At 40.4% G+C, this 13,122-nt stretch overlaps 1 protein-coding gene across 8 annotated transcripts in view; it reads left to right on the top strand.

Annotated features, from left to right (window-relative positions):
- Positions 1-13,122, top strand: part of NEK7 (NIMA related kinase 7) — a 155,855-nt gene that overhangs the window by 34,903 nt on the left and 107,830 nt on the right. For 5 of the 8 annotated variants that reach the window (XM_033916734.1, XM_033916735.1, XM_033916738.1 and 2 more), the window contains one exon: positions 7,448-7,588. The exons of the other annotated variants lie outside the window; for them this stretch is intronic. In XM_033916734.1, coding sequence (XP_033772625.1) covers positions 7,448-7,588 — 141 coding nt within the window. The remainder of the gene's footprint in view (positions 1-7,447; positions 7,589-13,122) is intronic. 8 annotated transcript variants of the gene reach the window in all.

The following is a 13,122-nucleotide window of genomic DNA, read 5'->3' on the forward strand; positions in this document are numbered from 1 at the left end:
CTCATATCGACCTCCAAAAATTGAGTACCAAAGGACAATAGAACAACAGATGATCCAGTCCAGTGTCCCTATTTCAAGATGACAGCGCCAGTAGAGAATGACACGGTGACAAAATTCATCACCGTTCCCGTCCCCGCGGATAACCGCGGGAAATAATCCCATGTCATTTTCTAGTGTCTATTTCAACCTCAGTCCTTCTACACCAGCATTCTTCAAAGCAAAGCTTGCGGGTCAGTGGTTGTGGCCATTCATACTCTGATTCTTATGGGAGCCAAGGATAATGAAGCCATTGTGACATCACTGATGTGATTGGCTCTTAGGCACTGGTGGAATGAGGCATTATGACATCACAATATATGCTCTGGAATTTTGCTACAACCTCAGTCCTTCTACATCAGCATTCTTCAAAGCAAAGCTTGCGAGTCAGTGGTTGTGGCCATTCATACTCTGATTCTTCCCTCTCTCCTTAAAGAATGACATGAAGATGGTTTCCCGCGGTTATCTTCGGGGACGGGAACGGTGATGAATTTTGTCACCGTGTCATTCTCTAAGCGCCAGCATCTATTAGATTTTGAACTATCTAATTTCTGCAAATGAACAGGGGTCCAGAAACTTCTATGTAACAAAAAAAACCCATGTTTGTCTTATAGATGCTGACGCTGTACATCTCATCCTCCAAGTTCAAATCTGTGGCCACTGAAAAGCAGAAATCTGCTGCTTAATCTCAATGCTCCAAATTTCTCTTGGACTAGTTTTTGGTTTTTTGTTCAAATATTCTGATATTAATTTATACCACTTGGCGGCCTGATGCTCTAAGAAATTTCCCTAAGAGATCCCACATGCTTATCTCGTGCTATCTTGGATTCAGATAGTCTTCATCTCCACCTCCTCCAGTGGAAGACTTTTTCACGGCATCCACTATCCTTTCTGTAAAGCCTATCACCTCTTAACTTCATTTTATACCCTCCCGGAGTTTTCCTTCATTTAATAAAGACTCACCTCCTGCACATTAATGCCACAGGGGTATTTAAACATGTCTATCATATCCCCTCTCTCCTGTCTTTCCTCCAGAGTCTACATATTAAGTTCTCTAAGTCTGTCACCATATGATTTGTGACAAAGACCACTAACCAACAGCCCTCTGGACTGACTCCATCCTATTTATATCTTACATGATATTTATAATGGGGCCTCGCCAAAGACTTATACAACAGCATTATCACCTCCCTTTCCCTACTGGCCATTCATCTCCTTATGTAAGAACATAAGAATTGCCACTGCTGAGTCAGACCAGTGGTCCATCATGCCAAGCAGTCCGCTCACGCGGCGGCCCTCTGGTCTAAGACCAGCACCCTAACTGAGACTAGCCCTACCAGTGCACGTTCTTGTTCAGCAGAAACTTGTCTAACTTTGTCTTGAATCCTGACTTTTGCAATCAACGTGTATGACCCTTCATTTTTCAGCATTAAATCTTAGTTGCCAATTACCAGACCGTTCTTCAAGCTTTATCAGATCCCGCCTCATGTTATCAATACCCTCTAGGGCAGTGGTGTCAAATGTCGGTCCTCGATGGCCGCAATTCAGTTGGGTTTTCAGGATTTCCCCAATGAATATGCATGAGATCTATTAGCATACAATGAAAGCAGTGCATGCAAATAGATCTCATGCATGTTCATTGGGGAAATCCTGAAAACCCAACTGGATTGCAGCCCTCGAGGACTAATATTTGACACTCCTGCTCTAGGGTGTCTACCCTATTACATAGCTTGGTATCATCTGCAAAAAACAAACTTTTCCAGAAAGTCCTTCCGCAATATCGCTCACAAATATGTTATAGACAGCCCAAGGACAGATCCCTTTGATACTCCACTAACAACATCCTTAACCTTCGAGCAAACTCCATTTTTCCTTCCACTTAACCAACTTTTAATCCAGTTTGTTGCTTTAGGGCCCATGCCGCATGCATTCAGTTTATTTATTTATTCAAAGAACTTATCATCTGCTTATCTCCTAAGTGGCTTACAGGGAAACATAAATAAGATAAGTAGCCTAGATATACTGAACATATTCAATAAAGTAAATTAAGAATTTTTAAAGGACTACTAAATTTTGCACATTAGAAAAGTTTTTGAGGAGGACCAATGATTAGAATATGGTTTTATTCAGCTGACTTGTATGCAGTAAAAAACCTGTCTGAGGTCCTTTCTCCTCGAATAGAAATGATGATTCAGTATTAAAATCATAAGGCAACTAATTGAGAAGAAATTGTCTTCCTTTAAGAATTGATTGTATATTTCTATTTTTGTATTCCACTTTGGGCGTAATTTGTGATTTTGAAGTGTGGAATCTGCATTAAAAACATTTTTTTGTTTGTTTGTTTGTGTTACAAGTAAACATACACAGTAGAGGTCAAATTTTAGCTATACATTTTCCAATACATTACAAACATCAATCATTGTTTACATTGTTCAACAAAAAATTGTAGTCATTCTCAAACATTTATCAATTGCCAATGTTGCACTTTGTGAAAAGCTTTGTTAAAGTTCAATTACAGTACATCTAGCACCCCTCCCATGTCCAACTGTATGGCCACCGAGTCAAAGAAATTAATCAAATTTGTCTGACAAGACCTGTCTCTTATAAAACCATGCTGCCTCATGTCCATTTGATTCTAGAAATCTCACTATCCTCTGTTTAAGAAGCATTTCTATTAGTTTACTCACTACCGAGGTCAGGCTAACTGACCTGTAATTCCCAACCTTCTCCTGCTTGTGCAGAGGGACCATATCCGCCAGACTCTTAAGCATTAAAAATTATAAGACATTGGAGCTGCCAGATCCTCTTTGAGTTCTTGAGTACCCTCGGATGTATTCCATCAGGCCCCATCGTTTTGTCTACTTTTAATTTAGCTAGCTCCTCACAAATGACATTCTTCTGAGAATCTTTCTCAATCTACTTCACATCCATTCCCATTTGCATTCATTTTTTGTGGTCCTGCTCCTGGTCTTTCATCCATGAACACAGAACAAAAATAATTGTTAAGCAGTTCAGCCTTATCCGTTTCTGCATATTTGTCCCCTTCAGCTATGCCATTTTGACACTTTTTCCTATCACTTACATATCTAAAAAACATTTTGTCCCCCAATTTTACCTTATCGGCTATCTTCCATAAATTTGCATTTTTGCTTTTCTGACAGCTTTTCCTGCTTCTCATAGCTTTCCCACATATTTTTGTCTGTCTTCCTCTTTCTGCGACGTCTTGTAATTTATGAACATAAGAACATAAGCACTGCCTCTGCCGGGTCAGACCAGGGGTCCATCGTGCCCGGCAGTCTGCTCCCGCGGCGGCCCCCCAGGTCCATGACCTGTAAGTGTTCCCTACCTAACCTAAAATGTCCATACCCTGTTCTCTCAATGTCCTGTAAGGTAAACCTTTATCTGTACCCTGTTATCCCCTTTGCTTCCAGGAAGTCATCCAGTCCCTTTTTGAACCCCAGAATTGTACTCTTGTCTTATCACCTCTCCGGGAAGCGCGTTCCAGGTGTCTACCACCCGTTGAGTGAAGAAGAACTTCCTTGCATTCGTTATGAATCTGTCTCCTCTCAGTTTTTCTGAAAGACCTTTTGTTTTTGTTGTCCCTGCTAGTCTAAATAATCTGTCCCTCTCCACCTTCTTTATGCCTTTCATGATTTTATATCATGTCCCCTCTCAGTCTCCGCTTTTCCAGGGTAAAGAGTCCCAGCCTGTCCAACCGTTCGGCATATGAAAGGTTCTCCATGCCCTTTATCATCTTCGTTGCTCTCCTCTGGACCCTCTCGAGTATTGCCATGTCCTTCTTGAGGTATGGCGACCAGTATTGGATGCAGTATTCCAGATGTGGGCGCACCATCGCTCGATACAGTGGCAGGATAACTTTCTTCATTCTGGTAGTGATACCTTTTTTGATAATGCCCAACTTTCTGCTCGTTTTTTTTGAGGCCACTGCACATTGCGCCGCCGGCTTCATTGTGTTATCCACCAATACCCCCAGATCTTTTTCTTGGCTGCCTTCCCCGAGTACCCTCCCTCCCATCATATAGCTGTACATGGAGTTCCCCTTCCCTATGTGCAAGACCTTACATTTCTCCACATTGAAGCACATCTGCCATTTTTTGCCCACTCAGTTTGTTCAGGTCGCTCTGCAGTTCTTTGCATTCCTCAACAGTTCTGACCCTGCTGAAGAGTTTTGTGTCATCCGCGAACTTGATAACTTCGCACTTCGTCCCTGTTTCCAGATCATTAATAAATATATTGAACAGCAGTGGTCCCAGCACTGACCCTTGCGGAACACCACTTGTGACCCCTATCCAGTCAGAGTAGTGCCCCTTTACTCCTACCCTCTGCTTCCTGTCCGCCAGCCAATTTTTGATCCATCTGTGCACGTTCCCTTCCACCCTGTGACTCCACAGTTTCTTCAGTAGACGTTCATGGGGCACCTTGTCGAAGGCTTTTTGGAAATCTAGATATACAATGTCTACGGGTCACCTTGGTCCAATTGTTTACTTATCCCCTCAAAGAAATACAGTAGATTCGTCTGGCATGATCGGCCTTTACAGAAACCATGCTGGCTTGATCTCATCAGATTATTTTTTTCTCTCACCTTTTCAGTTACTACATATGAGAACCAAAAGGCCTTCTTTTCCTTTTATGTACTTTCCTAACATAAAGATTTGTCTCTTTTAGAATAGCTTCTTTCAGTTTTGCCCACTGCTTTCTACTTCAGTCAGCTGTTCCCATCCAACTAACTCCTCCTTGAGGTATTCCCCCAGCTTGACAAAGTTAGTTCTTTTGAAGTCTAGAACCTTCAAACTTGAGTAAATCCTCTCATCTTGCATTTTAATATTGAACCTCACCGTTCTGCGATCACTAGATGCCAAATGATCACCCACTGTAACCTCAGAAACACTTTCCCTATTTGTAAGCACCAAGTCCAGAATAGTTCTATCCCGTGTGGATTCCGTTACTAATTGCCAGAACAATTCTTCCTGTAGTGAATCCAAGATCTCCTTGCTTCTAGATAACCCTGCAGCTGGGACGGTCCAATTAATGTCCAGCATATTAAAATCACCTATTAGTAGTACTTCCCCTTTCCTAGCTTTACTGTGAATGTCTTCAATTAAATCTTTGTCCATTTCATCCGACTGTGTATCATACCAACGTAAAGGCATTTTCCATTCTCTCTTTTCATATTAACCTACAGTGCTACTTCTTTACCCCCTATGTCTCACAATTCCATCATTTTAATATTATTCTTAACATCAAATTTATTTTATATCCAATTTCTGCATGAACTAGGTGGTGGCGTTTGCCTTAATTTTGCAATTTCCAGCTCAGCTGCGAGATCTAGGCACAGCTATAAAGAGGAATGGGAAGAACTGACAGAAGACCCTGACCCAGCAGTGCTCGAACTGCAGATGAAAGCAGTAACATATGTCAGTGACGTGTTGTGCAGAAGAACTAGTGAGACTAACAGGGAACTGAATTGGCTCTCTTTCTCAGGTTTTGAGCGTGAGAATGTAGGTTTTCTATTTTCAGATACTGCTCGTGTGCTAAATGATATGTATGGAGAGGGCCAGCTCTGTATACTGTGGAAGTTATACAGTATATAGGAAGGGGGCTTAGACTTGTCAAATGTTGGTGAACCCCTCCCCTCTGATCCCCATCCAATTTGCAGCGTGGCTCTTAGGCCAAAATGTTTGCCCACACTGGTTTAGCAGCTACTCACTCTGTGCAACTATATAAAACTATTGAATTCCTTCACTGTTTGTTTCCACTACCTACCCCTAAACCAAACATTGCAAACCTCAGTGCAAAAAAGTGAAATTATTTTTTGTGCTTCTGAAAAACATGGGGGTTTAACATGTATAGCGCAGCCATTGCAATTCTGAACACCCTTTTTGTCCTGTTTGTCCATGGAGAAAGCTTTCATGCACTGGAACCTGCTATGGGAACAAGAATAACAATATCTTATAGAGATTTGTAGCATGCATGGGATTTATCTACCTTCATTGTTGCACAGGGTCACCTTGGTGTGTTATTCCCCCCCACCTTCTGTGTTGAGGCCATCAGATGTCTTATTCTTGCAGTAATTTAGTAATACTTATAGTTTTAAAGCACATCAGGTTGCCTCAGTTGTTCCTTTTCTTCACCCCATTAGACATATTATATTAGTTGTGTTTTTATTTTTTATGGCCAGTTTGACATTTGTTTCCTTAGATTTCTGCTGTGTACATGGATTCTACTGGGAATCAGCATATTGAATAGTGCAGATGAATTTCTGATCATTGAGCCATTTAATTCTTGTTTTGGCTATTTCTCTGTTTTGTATCGCAGAGAAAAAGAGCCCTCTATGTTTTTAAAAAGTGCAGGTGGTGCTTCGGGACCATATCAGTTAATGATGGCTCATAACTGGTGCATGTTGTTTCAGCTTATGACATCTGGAGGCCTTTATGGCCGTGAAAGCTCTTTGATTTTAGTAGCATCAGGACTGAACTGTTAGTACCTGCATGGACATAGGAATCTGGCTTTTGAAGAACAGCTTTAGAGTTAAGAACTAATTTGATGTTTTTGGAGCTATTCCTGCAGTTACAGGAAGGCAGATTGACATGAAACATTTTGAATCCCAGTGGCATTTAGGTATTAGCCCATTCATGGTAACAAACACTCACACTGTGTGATGGCCATAGCTTTCTGCATATTGGTCACATGTCTATAGATTCACTTATGCATTCATTTTCATCTGAAGCTATGCAGGCTTAAAGATCTCTGTTGTTGACAGAAATAGATCTCTTGAATCGGGGATCCCGCAGTCCAGTTGGGCTTTCAGGATTTCCCCAATGAATATGCATTGAAAGCAGTGCATGCACATAGATCTTATGCATATCCATTGGGGAAATCCTGAAAACCCGACAGCATTGCGGCCCTCAAGGAGGGACTTTGAGATCCCTGTCTTAGATGATGATTTTGTTATAGATAGGTTAGGGGAACACTGATCACAAGGCCTGTGTTTGTGCAAGCATATACAAATCATGTCCTTGCAGCTCTGATTTGAGTGAAACCAGATTGCACCTTTCTTTGTTTCCAAAACACCTCCTTTTTAACTTCAAGTTCTTGTCTCATCTATAGTCAAACATGATTATATCAGATATTTCTATAATTTCCCATGCTATTGATGCAGTGTACTAGTGACCTGGATTGGCTACTGTGAAGACAGGCTACAGGACTAGATGGACCATTGGTCTGACCCAGTAAGGCTGTTCTTATGTCCTTATATCCTTAGCTATATCTACATTTCCTAAGTTATTCTTTAACTTCTAGCTTCAGAAGTTCTTATCTGTGATAATAAAATTCTTTGCATGGTAAGACAGTAAGTTTCAGAATCCCAAGTTTTTTAATTTCTTGATTGCAGAAGGCTTTACGACCTGACATGGGCTACAATACATTAGCCAATTTTCAGATTGAGAAGAAAATTGGTCGTGGACAGTTTAGTGAAGTTTACAGAGCAACTTGTCTGCTGGATCGGGTACCGGTTGCACTAAAAAAAGTGCAGGTAAGAATGAATTTGATTAATGTAATTGTTTTCACATTATTTTACATGGCTCTAAAGTTGACTGTTACCTATTCAAATGACATTTATAAAGGCAAGTTTGTTCAGAGGAATTTCTAGCATTATACCTGCTCTCACTCTCTAAATATAGTTTCTATGTAATCATATGTGCCTTTAGAAACGTAGAAACATAGAAAATGACGGCAGAAAAGGGCTATAGCCCACCAAGTCTGCCCATTCCAATTAGCCTCCCCCCAGAGTTCACTCCCTTAAAGATCCCACGTGACTCCGCAGTGTTCCCGCTAAGCTGCGCTGGCGTGCGCTTGCGCACAAAATATTACCTCGCAGCGCACAAGTTTCTCGTCACAGCGCACACAGTGTAGAGCACAGTTCTTCAACCGGCGGACCGATGCCGGTCCGCAAACAAAATCTTGCCGGTCCGCGAAGGATTCGGTCCCCGCCGCAACGAAAGGCCGGCGTCAGCTGACTTGCAACTTCCTGTTGCAGTCGCTGTGCCGGGACTCCTGCCTTCGCCGGGACTCCTGCCTTCCACCGCGTTTGCCTCCTGCCTTGTCTCCGCACCTCCAGACCAGCAGCGGCAGCTCTGTATATTTTTAACTTCGGCACAGAGCTGCCCCTAATCAATAGTTTAGCGCGGTTTCATGAGGCAGCTTCGGGGCCTTTGCTATGCCGGCCCGCTTCGATGATGCGATGTGGGCCGGCCTAGCAAAGGCCCCGAAGCTGCTTCATGAAACCGCGCTAAACTATTGATTAGGGGCAGCTCTGTGCCGAAGTTAAAAGCATACAGAGCTGCCGCTGCTGGTCTGAACTCTTGGGCCGCTGAAGGAGGGCAAAAAGCAGCTGTCCTGGAGGTTTCCCTTCCTCTCGCCTTTACAGGTTCCTTTTTTCCTTCAAACGGCAACGGGCCCCAGCATCGACATCAATCAAGTAAGTTCCACTGTCAATCAAGCGGTTCTGCTCGGCCAAAGCTTCCCCTGTGACATGAGCCACCCTCAGGGGAAAGAAAGTGACCCACAAAGGTGAGGGGAAGGGGGGCAGATGATGGAAGTTGGGGGGGGGAGAGAGAGAGAGAGAGAGAAGGGGCAGATGATGGAATGGAGGAGATGAGAGAGAGAGAGAAGGGACCAGATGATGGAAGTGAGAAGAAGGGAGAGAGAGCAGAAGGCAGATGGATGTCAGTTGAGAGGGGAGAGCAGATGCTGAATGGAAGTGGGGAAAGAACACATACTGGATGGAAGGAGGAGATAAATAAAGGGGGAAGAAAATAGTAAGATAATGGAGGGGTGAGGGAAAGGGGTGACAAGCTGTGTGTAGACACAGTGAAAAGAGGGAAACGGGACTAAATAGTAAGAAAGAATTTAATTTAGATGGAGGCAGAAAATAGAGAAGGAAGACCAGAGAAGAAAAGGGAAGAGAGAGTAGAGAATGATCAGATCTGAGTGGAGGAAATGAGAAGAGAGATATGCTAAAAACCACAGGGGGGAGGGAAGGATAGAGATGCCAGACCATGAGGGGAACAGAAGGAAGATGATGGATGCTAGACCAAATTGGGGGGTGGGGGGGGCAGGAGGAGAGATGGCAGTGCTTCTTTAGCTTCCAGCTGGCTTAGGGCTCTCTCTGACCAGGGGGCAGTTGCCCTAGTTCCACTCCCCTAACACCATTCCTGTCATGTGTGACTGTGATATTCTGTTACTTGATATTTGTGTAGCATTCTGTAATAATTTGGCTTATTCAGTTTTCTTGATAGTAGAGGGGATATATGTGAAGGAGAGGGGAGACAGGGGTTTTGTTGATTTTGCCCTGTATTATTTGTATTTATAAAATGACAATTGTATAGAATATTGTTTCTTTTTATACTTTAATAAAATATGTTCAATATAAAATTATAACTATTTGAGGCTTGTGCGGATGGGATCAGATGGTTTTTGGGACCGAGCTTGCGGGGACGGGGCGGCGATGGTTTTTAAAAAAAAATTTCAGTCTTAGTAGTTTGCCGGTCCACGAAATAATTATTTTATTTCCGCCGGTCCATAGGTGTAAAAAGGTTGAAGAACACTGCCTTAGAGAGTTTCCCTTTGTAAATTTTCCTGTTACACTATACGGACTAGAGTATGTCCCCATGAACCTACAAATCTTAAATTCAGTTCCATAACTGGCCTGGAACTTAAGCTGGCCTGATGCCTTGACAACATATTTATTTGGCTCATAACTTGCTGGCGCCTGATATTTTTAGCTCACAGTGAAAAAAGTTTGCTCACAACACCCGCCCGCTTAGAGGGAACACTGCACGTGAGTATCCCATTTTCTCTTAAAATCCGTTACGCTGCTGACCTCAATCACCTGCAGTGGGAGTCCATTCCAATGATCCATCACTCTTTCGGTGAAGAAGTACTTTCTGGAATCGCTATGAAATTAGATTTAGATCGCTATGAAATTAGATTTAGATCAGTGTATTAGGCTGCAAATATTGTTTGCATTTTTTCACTCAGTTTGCTATTTTTCACACACAATTTGGTGAATATGAACTTCAGTGTGAAATTTTCTGCAAAGCTGATTGTAAGCTAGAAAGTTATGCAGATCAGCTCAATATATGCATGTTCAAAGACATTTTGATACACAAAATTTAAAATGTTAATGCCTTCCTCAGATGCCGGACTCCGCCCCCAACAGCTTTGTTGTTCCTCTTAATCTCTGCCGCCGCATGGCGGCGGCACGACAGATTCCGCCCCCAACAGGTCAGCTTATGTTAAAGCCTCCCAAACTCTCTGCGGCACTCCTCCTCCTATAGGACCAAATAATATTTCTACAATGCAAAATTTATTACTTGACCATTGCACAACATCTACTCATCCTCTAATCTTAGGTGATTTTAATATACATTTCGATGATCAAACAAATCCAATCACAAAGGATATCCTTGCTTTTACTAACTCCATTAATCTATCTACAATTATTCACCAACCAACTCATACAGCCAAACACACTCTTGATATGATATTTGTACCCAAAATCTCATCTTTCAAATACTCTGAACCCCTAATTCTTCCAATACCCTGGTCTGACCACCATCTTATATCATGTACATTCACATCTCAACAACTTATTCCAAACCTTTTATCTAACTTTCATAAAACAATTTCATATAGAGACTTCTCCAAAATCGAATTGGATGATGTTACAACTATCTTTAATACTATTAATACTACATTTCATGCTTCTTCTTTCGATGAACAATTACGAATTTGGGATTCCACATTAAAAGATCTCGTTGCTACTAAAACTCCGTTAATAACTAAAACTATTTCATATCGCAAATTATCACACCCTTGGTATACAGACGAACTCTCACATTTGAAACTACAACAAAGATCATTAGAAAGAAAATGGAGAAAAGTTAAATCTACCAGAAATTTACAACGCTACAAAGAACACGCATCACTTTACAAACAAAAAATTAACGAAGCAAAAAAAAAATTACTATAATAAAATAATCATTGAAGCAAAGAATCCATCAGCTCTATATTCTCTAGTGAAGTCAATTTCGCCCTTAGCAAAAAATAACACCACTCAAAAATGTTCTCTTTCAGCTCAAGAAATTGCGGATTATTTTTCCACTAAATTAAAGCTTGTACGAAAGACTTTTCAATCGGGTATCTCCTTTCAACCCTTAGATTACAATAATTCTTTTTCCATTCCGACTTCCAAATGTTCTAAATTCAACCATAAACGATATCGAACTCAGCCTACGTAAAATTAATCTAAAAGGTACACGCGAAGAAATAATACCGCCATTCTATCTCAAAAATTTTTTTTCATGTCTAGATCCTTTCATCTTATCTTTAATTCAAAACAGTCTATTAACGGCCTCTCTTCCTCAGGAATGGAAAAAATCCATAACTTTTCCAATTTTAAAAGACCATAAAGTTTCTTCAGATGAAATTACCAATTACCGTCCTATTGCAAATATTCCTTTTATGGCAAAGCTTACTGAGAGGCTGGTATTCGAACAACTCTCAGATTTCATTGAAACAACCAATGTCCTTCACCCACATCAAACTGGGTTTCGAAAATTCCACAGCACAGAATACACTATGATAGGTTTGACTAATAACATCCACTATTTTCTTGACCATCATAAATCGGTAATTCTAATTTCCCTAGATCTAACTGCTGCCTTCGACACCATAGACCATGACCTATTATTAGATCGTCTAGATTCAATTGGAATCAAAGACCAAGTTCTGGCTTGGTTCTCTTCTTTTCTTTCGAATCGCTCTTCTGTCATCAGCTTTAATGATAAAAAATCCAAAACTTATTCTTCAAATTATGGCATTCCACAAGGCTCAATACTATCTCCTCTTCTCTTTAATATATTTCTCTCTCCGTTACTTAGTTTAACTCAGTCCTTAGGGTTCACAGCTTTTGCATACGCTGATGACATACAACTTATTCATCCTCTATACCCCAAAAACTTAGATAACATTACAAATATTAACAATAAACTGGTTTCAATAAAAAATTGGCTTTTCACTAACAAATTGGTTTTAAATCTCAAAAAAACAAAACCAATGCTTTTTTCATGGAAAAGAAATGCAAAATTAACTTCTCCAATTTCTATTAACAATACGTGGTAACTTCCATAAAATTTTTAGGAGTACTGGAAGATGATAAACTTATTTATCACGACCATATCAATAACATTGTTAAAATTTGCTTTTATAAATTACGTTTAATCCGCTCACTTACAAAGTTCTTACAACCTGAATCTATTAACATATTAATCCATTCCTTAATCATCTCAAAAATAGATTACTGTAATTCTCTTCTCATTAATATTACACAAAAAGAAAAAAGAAGGCTGCAATTAATACAGAATACCGCGGTGAAATTAATTTACAATGCAAAAAAATATGATCATGTCACCCCGTTGTTAATTAAATCGCATTGGCTTCCGGTAAGCCACCGTATCACTTTTAAATTATTACTCAGTTTTTAAAGCCATAAATTTTAGTGAAATATACCTGACTGACCAATGTATTTACTCATTTCATTTCTTTAGGGCTTCAGACATGCCAAACGTTGTTCGTTAATACTTTCACGAAACAACCATATAAAAAGTTTTGGTTGTTTCGTGAAAGTATTAACGAACAATGTTTGGCATGTCTGAAGCCCTAAAGAAATGAAATGAGTAAATACATTGGTCAGTCAGGTATATTTCTTGGATACTAGACTAATGTGAAGGAGGTGACATAAATTTTAGTGAGCCACAATTTATTAATAGGTGGTTAATTCCCTATAACTCTACACGATTACTTCATTCAACCTCTTCAAACCTTCTTTCGGTCCCATCTTTGAAAGTTATAGGTATCCGACGTCAAGACATGTTCTCAATTATGGCCCCCCAGACATGGAATCTCTTACCACAATTTGTTAGAGAATTAAAGGATTTAGCTGTATTCAAAAAAGCACTAAAAACTTTTTTTTTCAAAGATGCCTACGACTCTTAATATTTTAAT

This window comes from Geotrypetes seraphini, chromosome 12, assembly GCF_902459505.1.
Source record: "Geotrypetes seraphini chromosome 12, aGeoSer1.1, whole genome shotgun sequence".
Classification (NCBI taxonomy): Eukaryota; Metazoa; Chordata; class Amphibia; order Gymnophiona; family Dermophiidae; genus Geotrypetes; species Geotrypetes seraphini.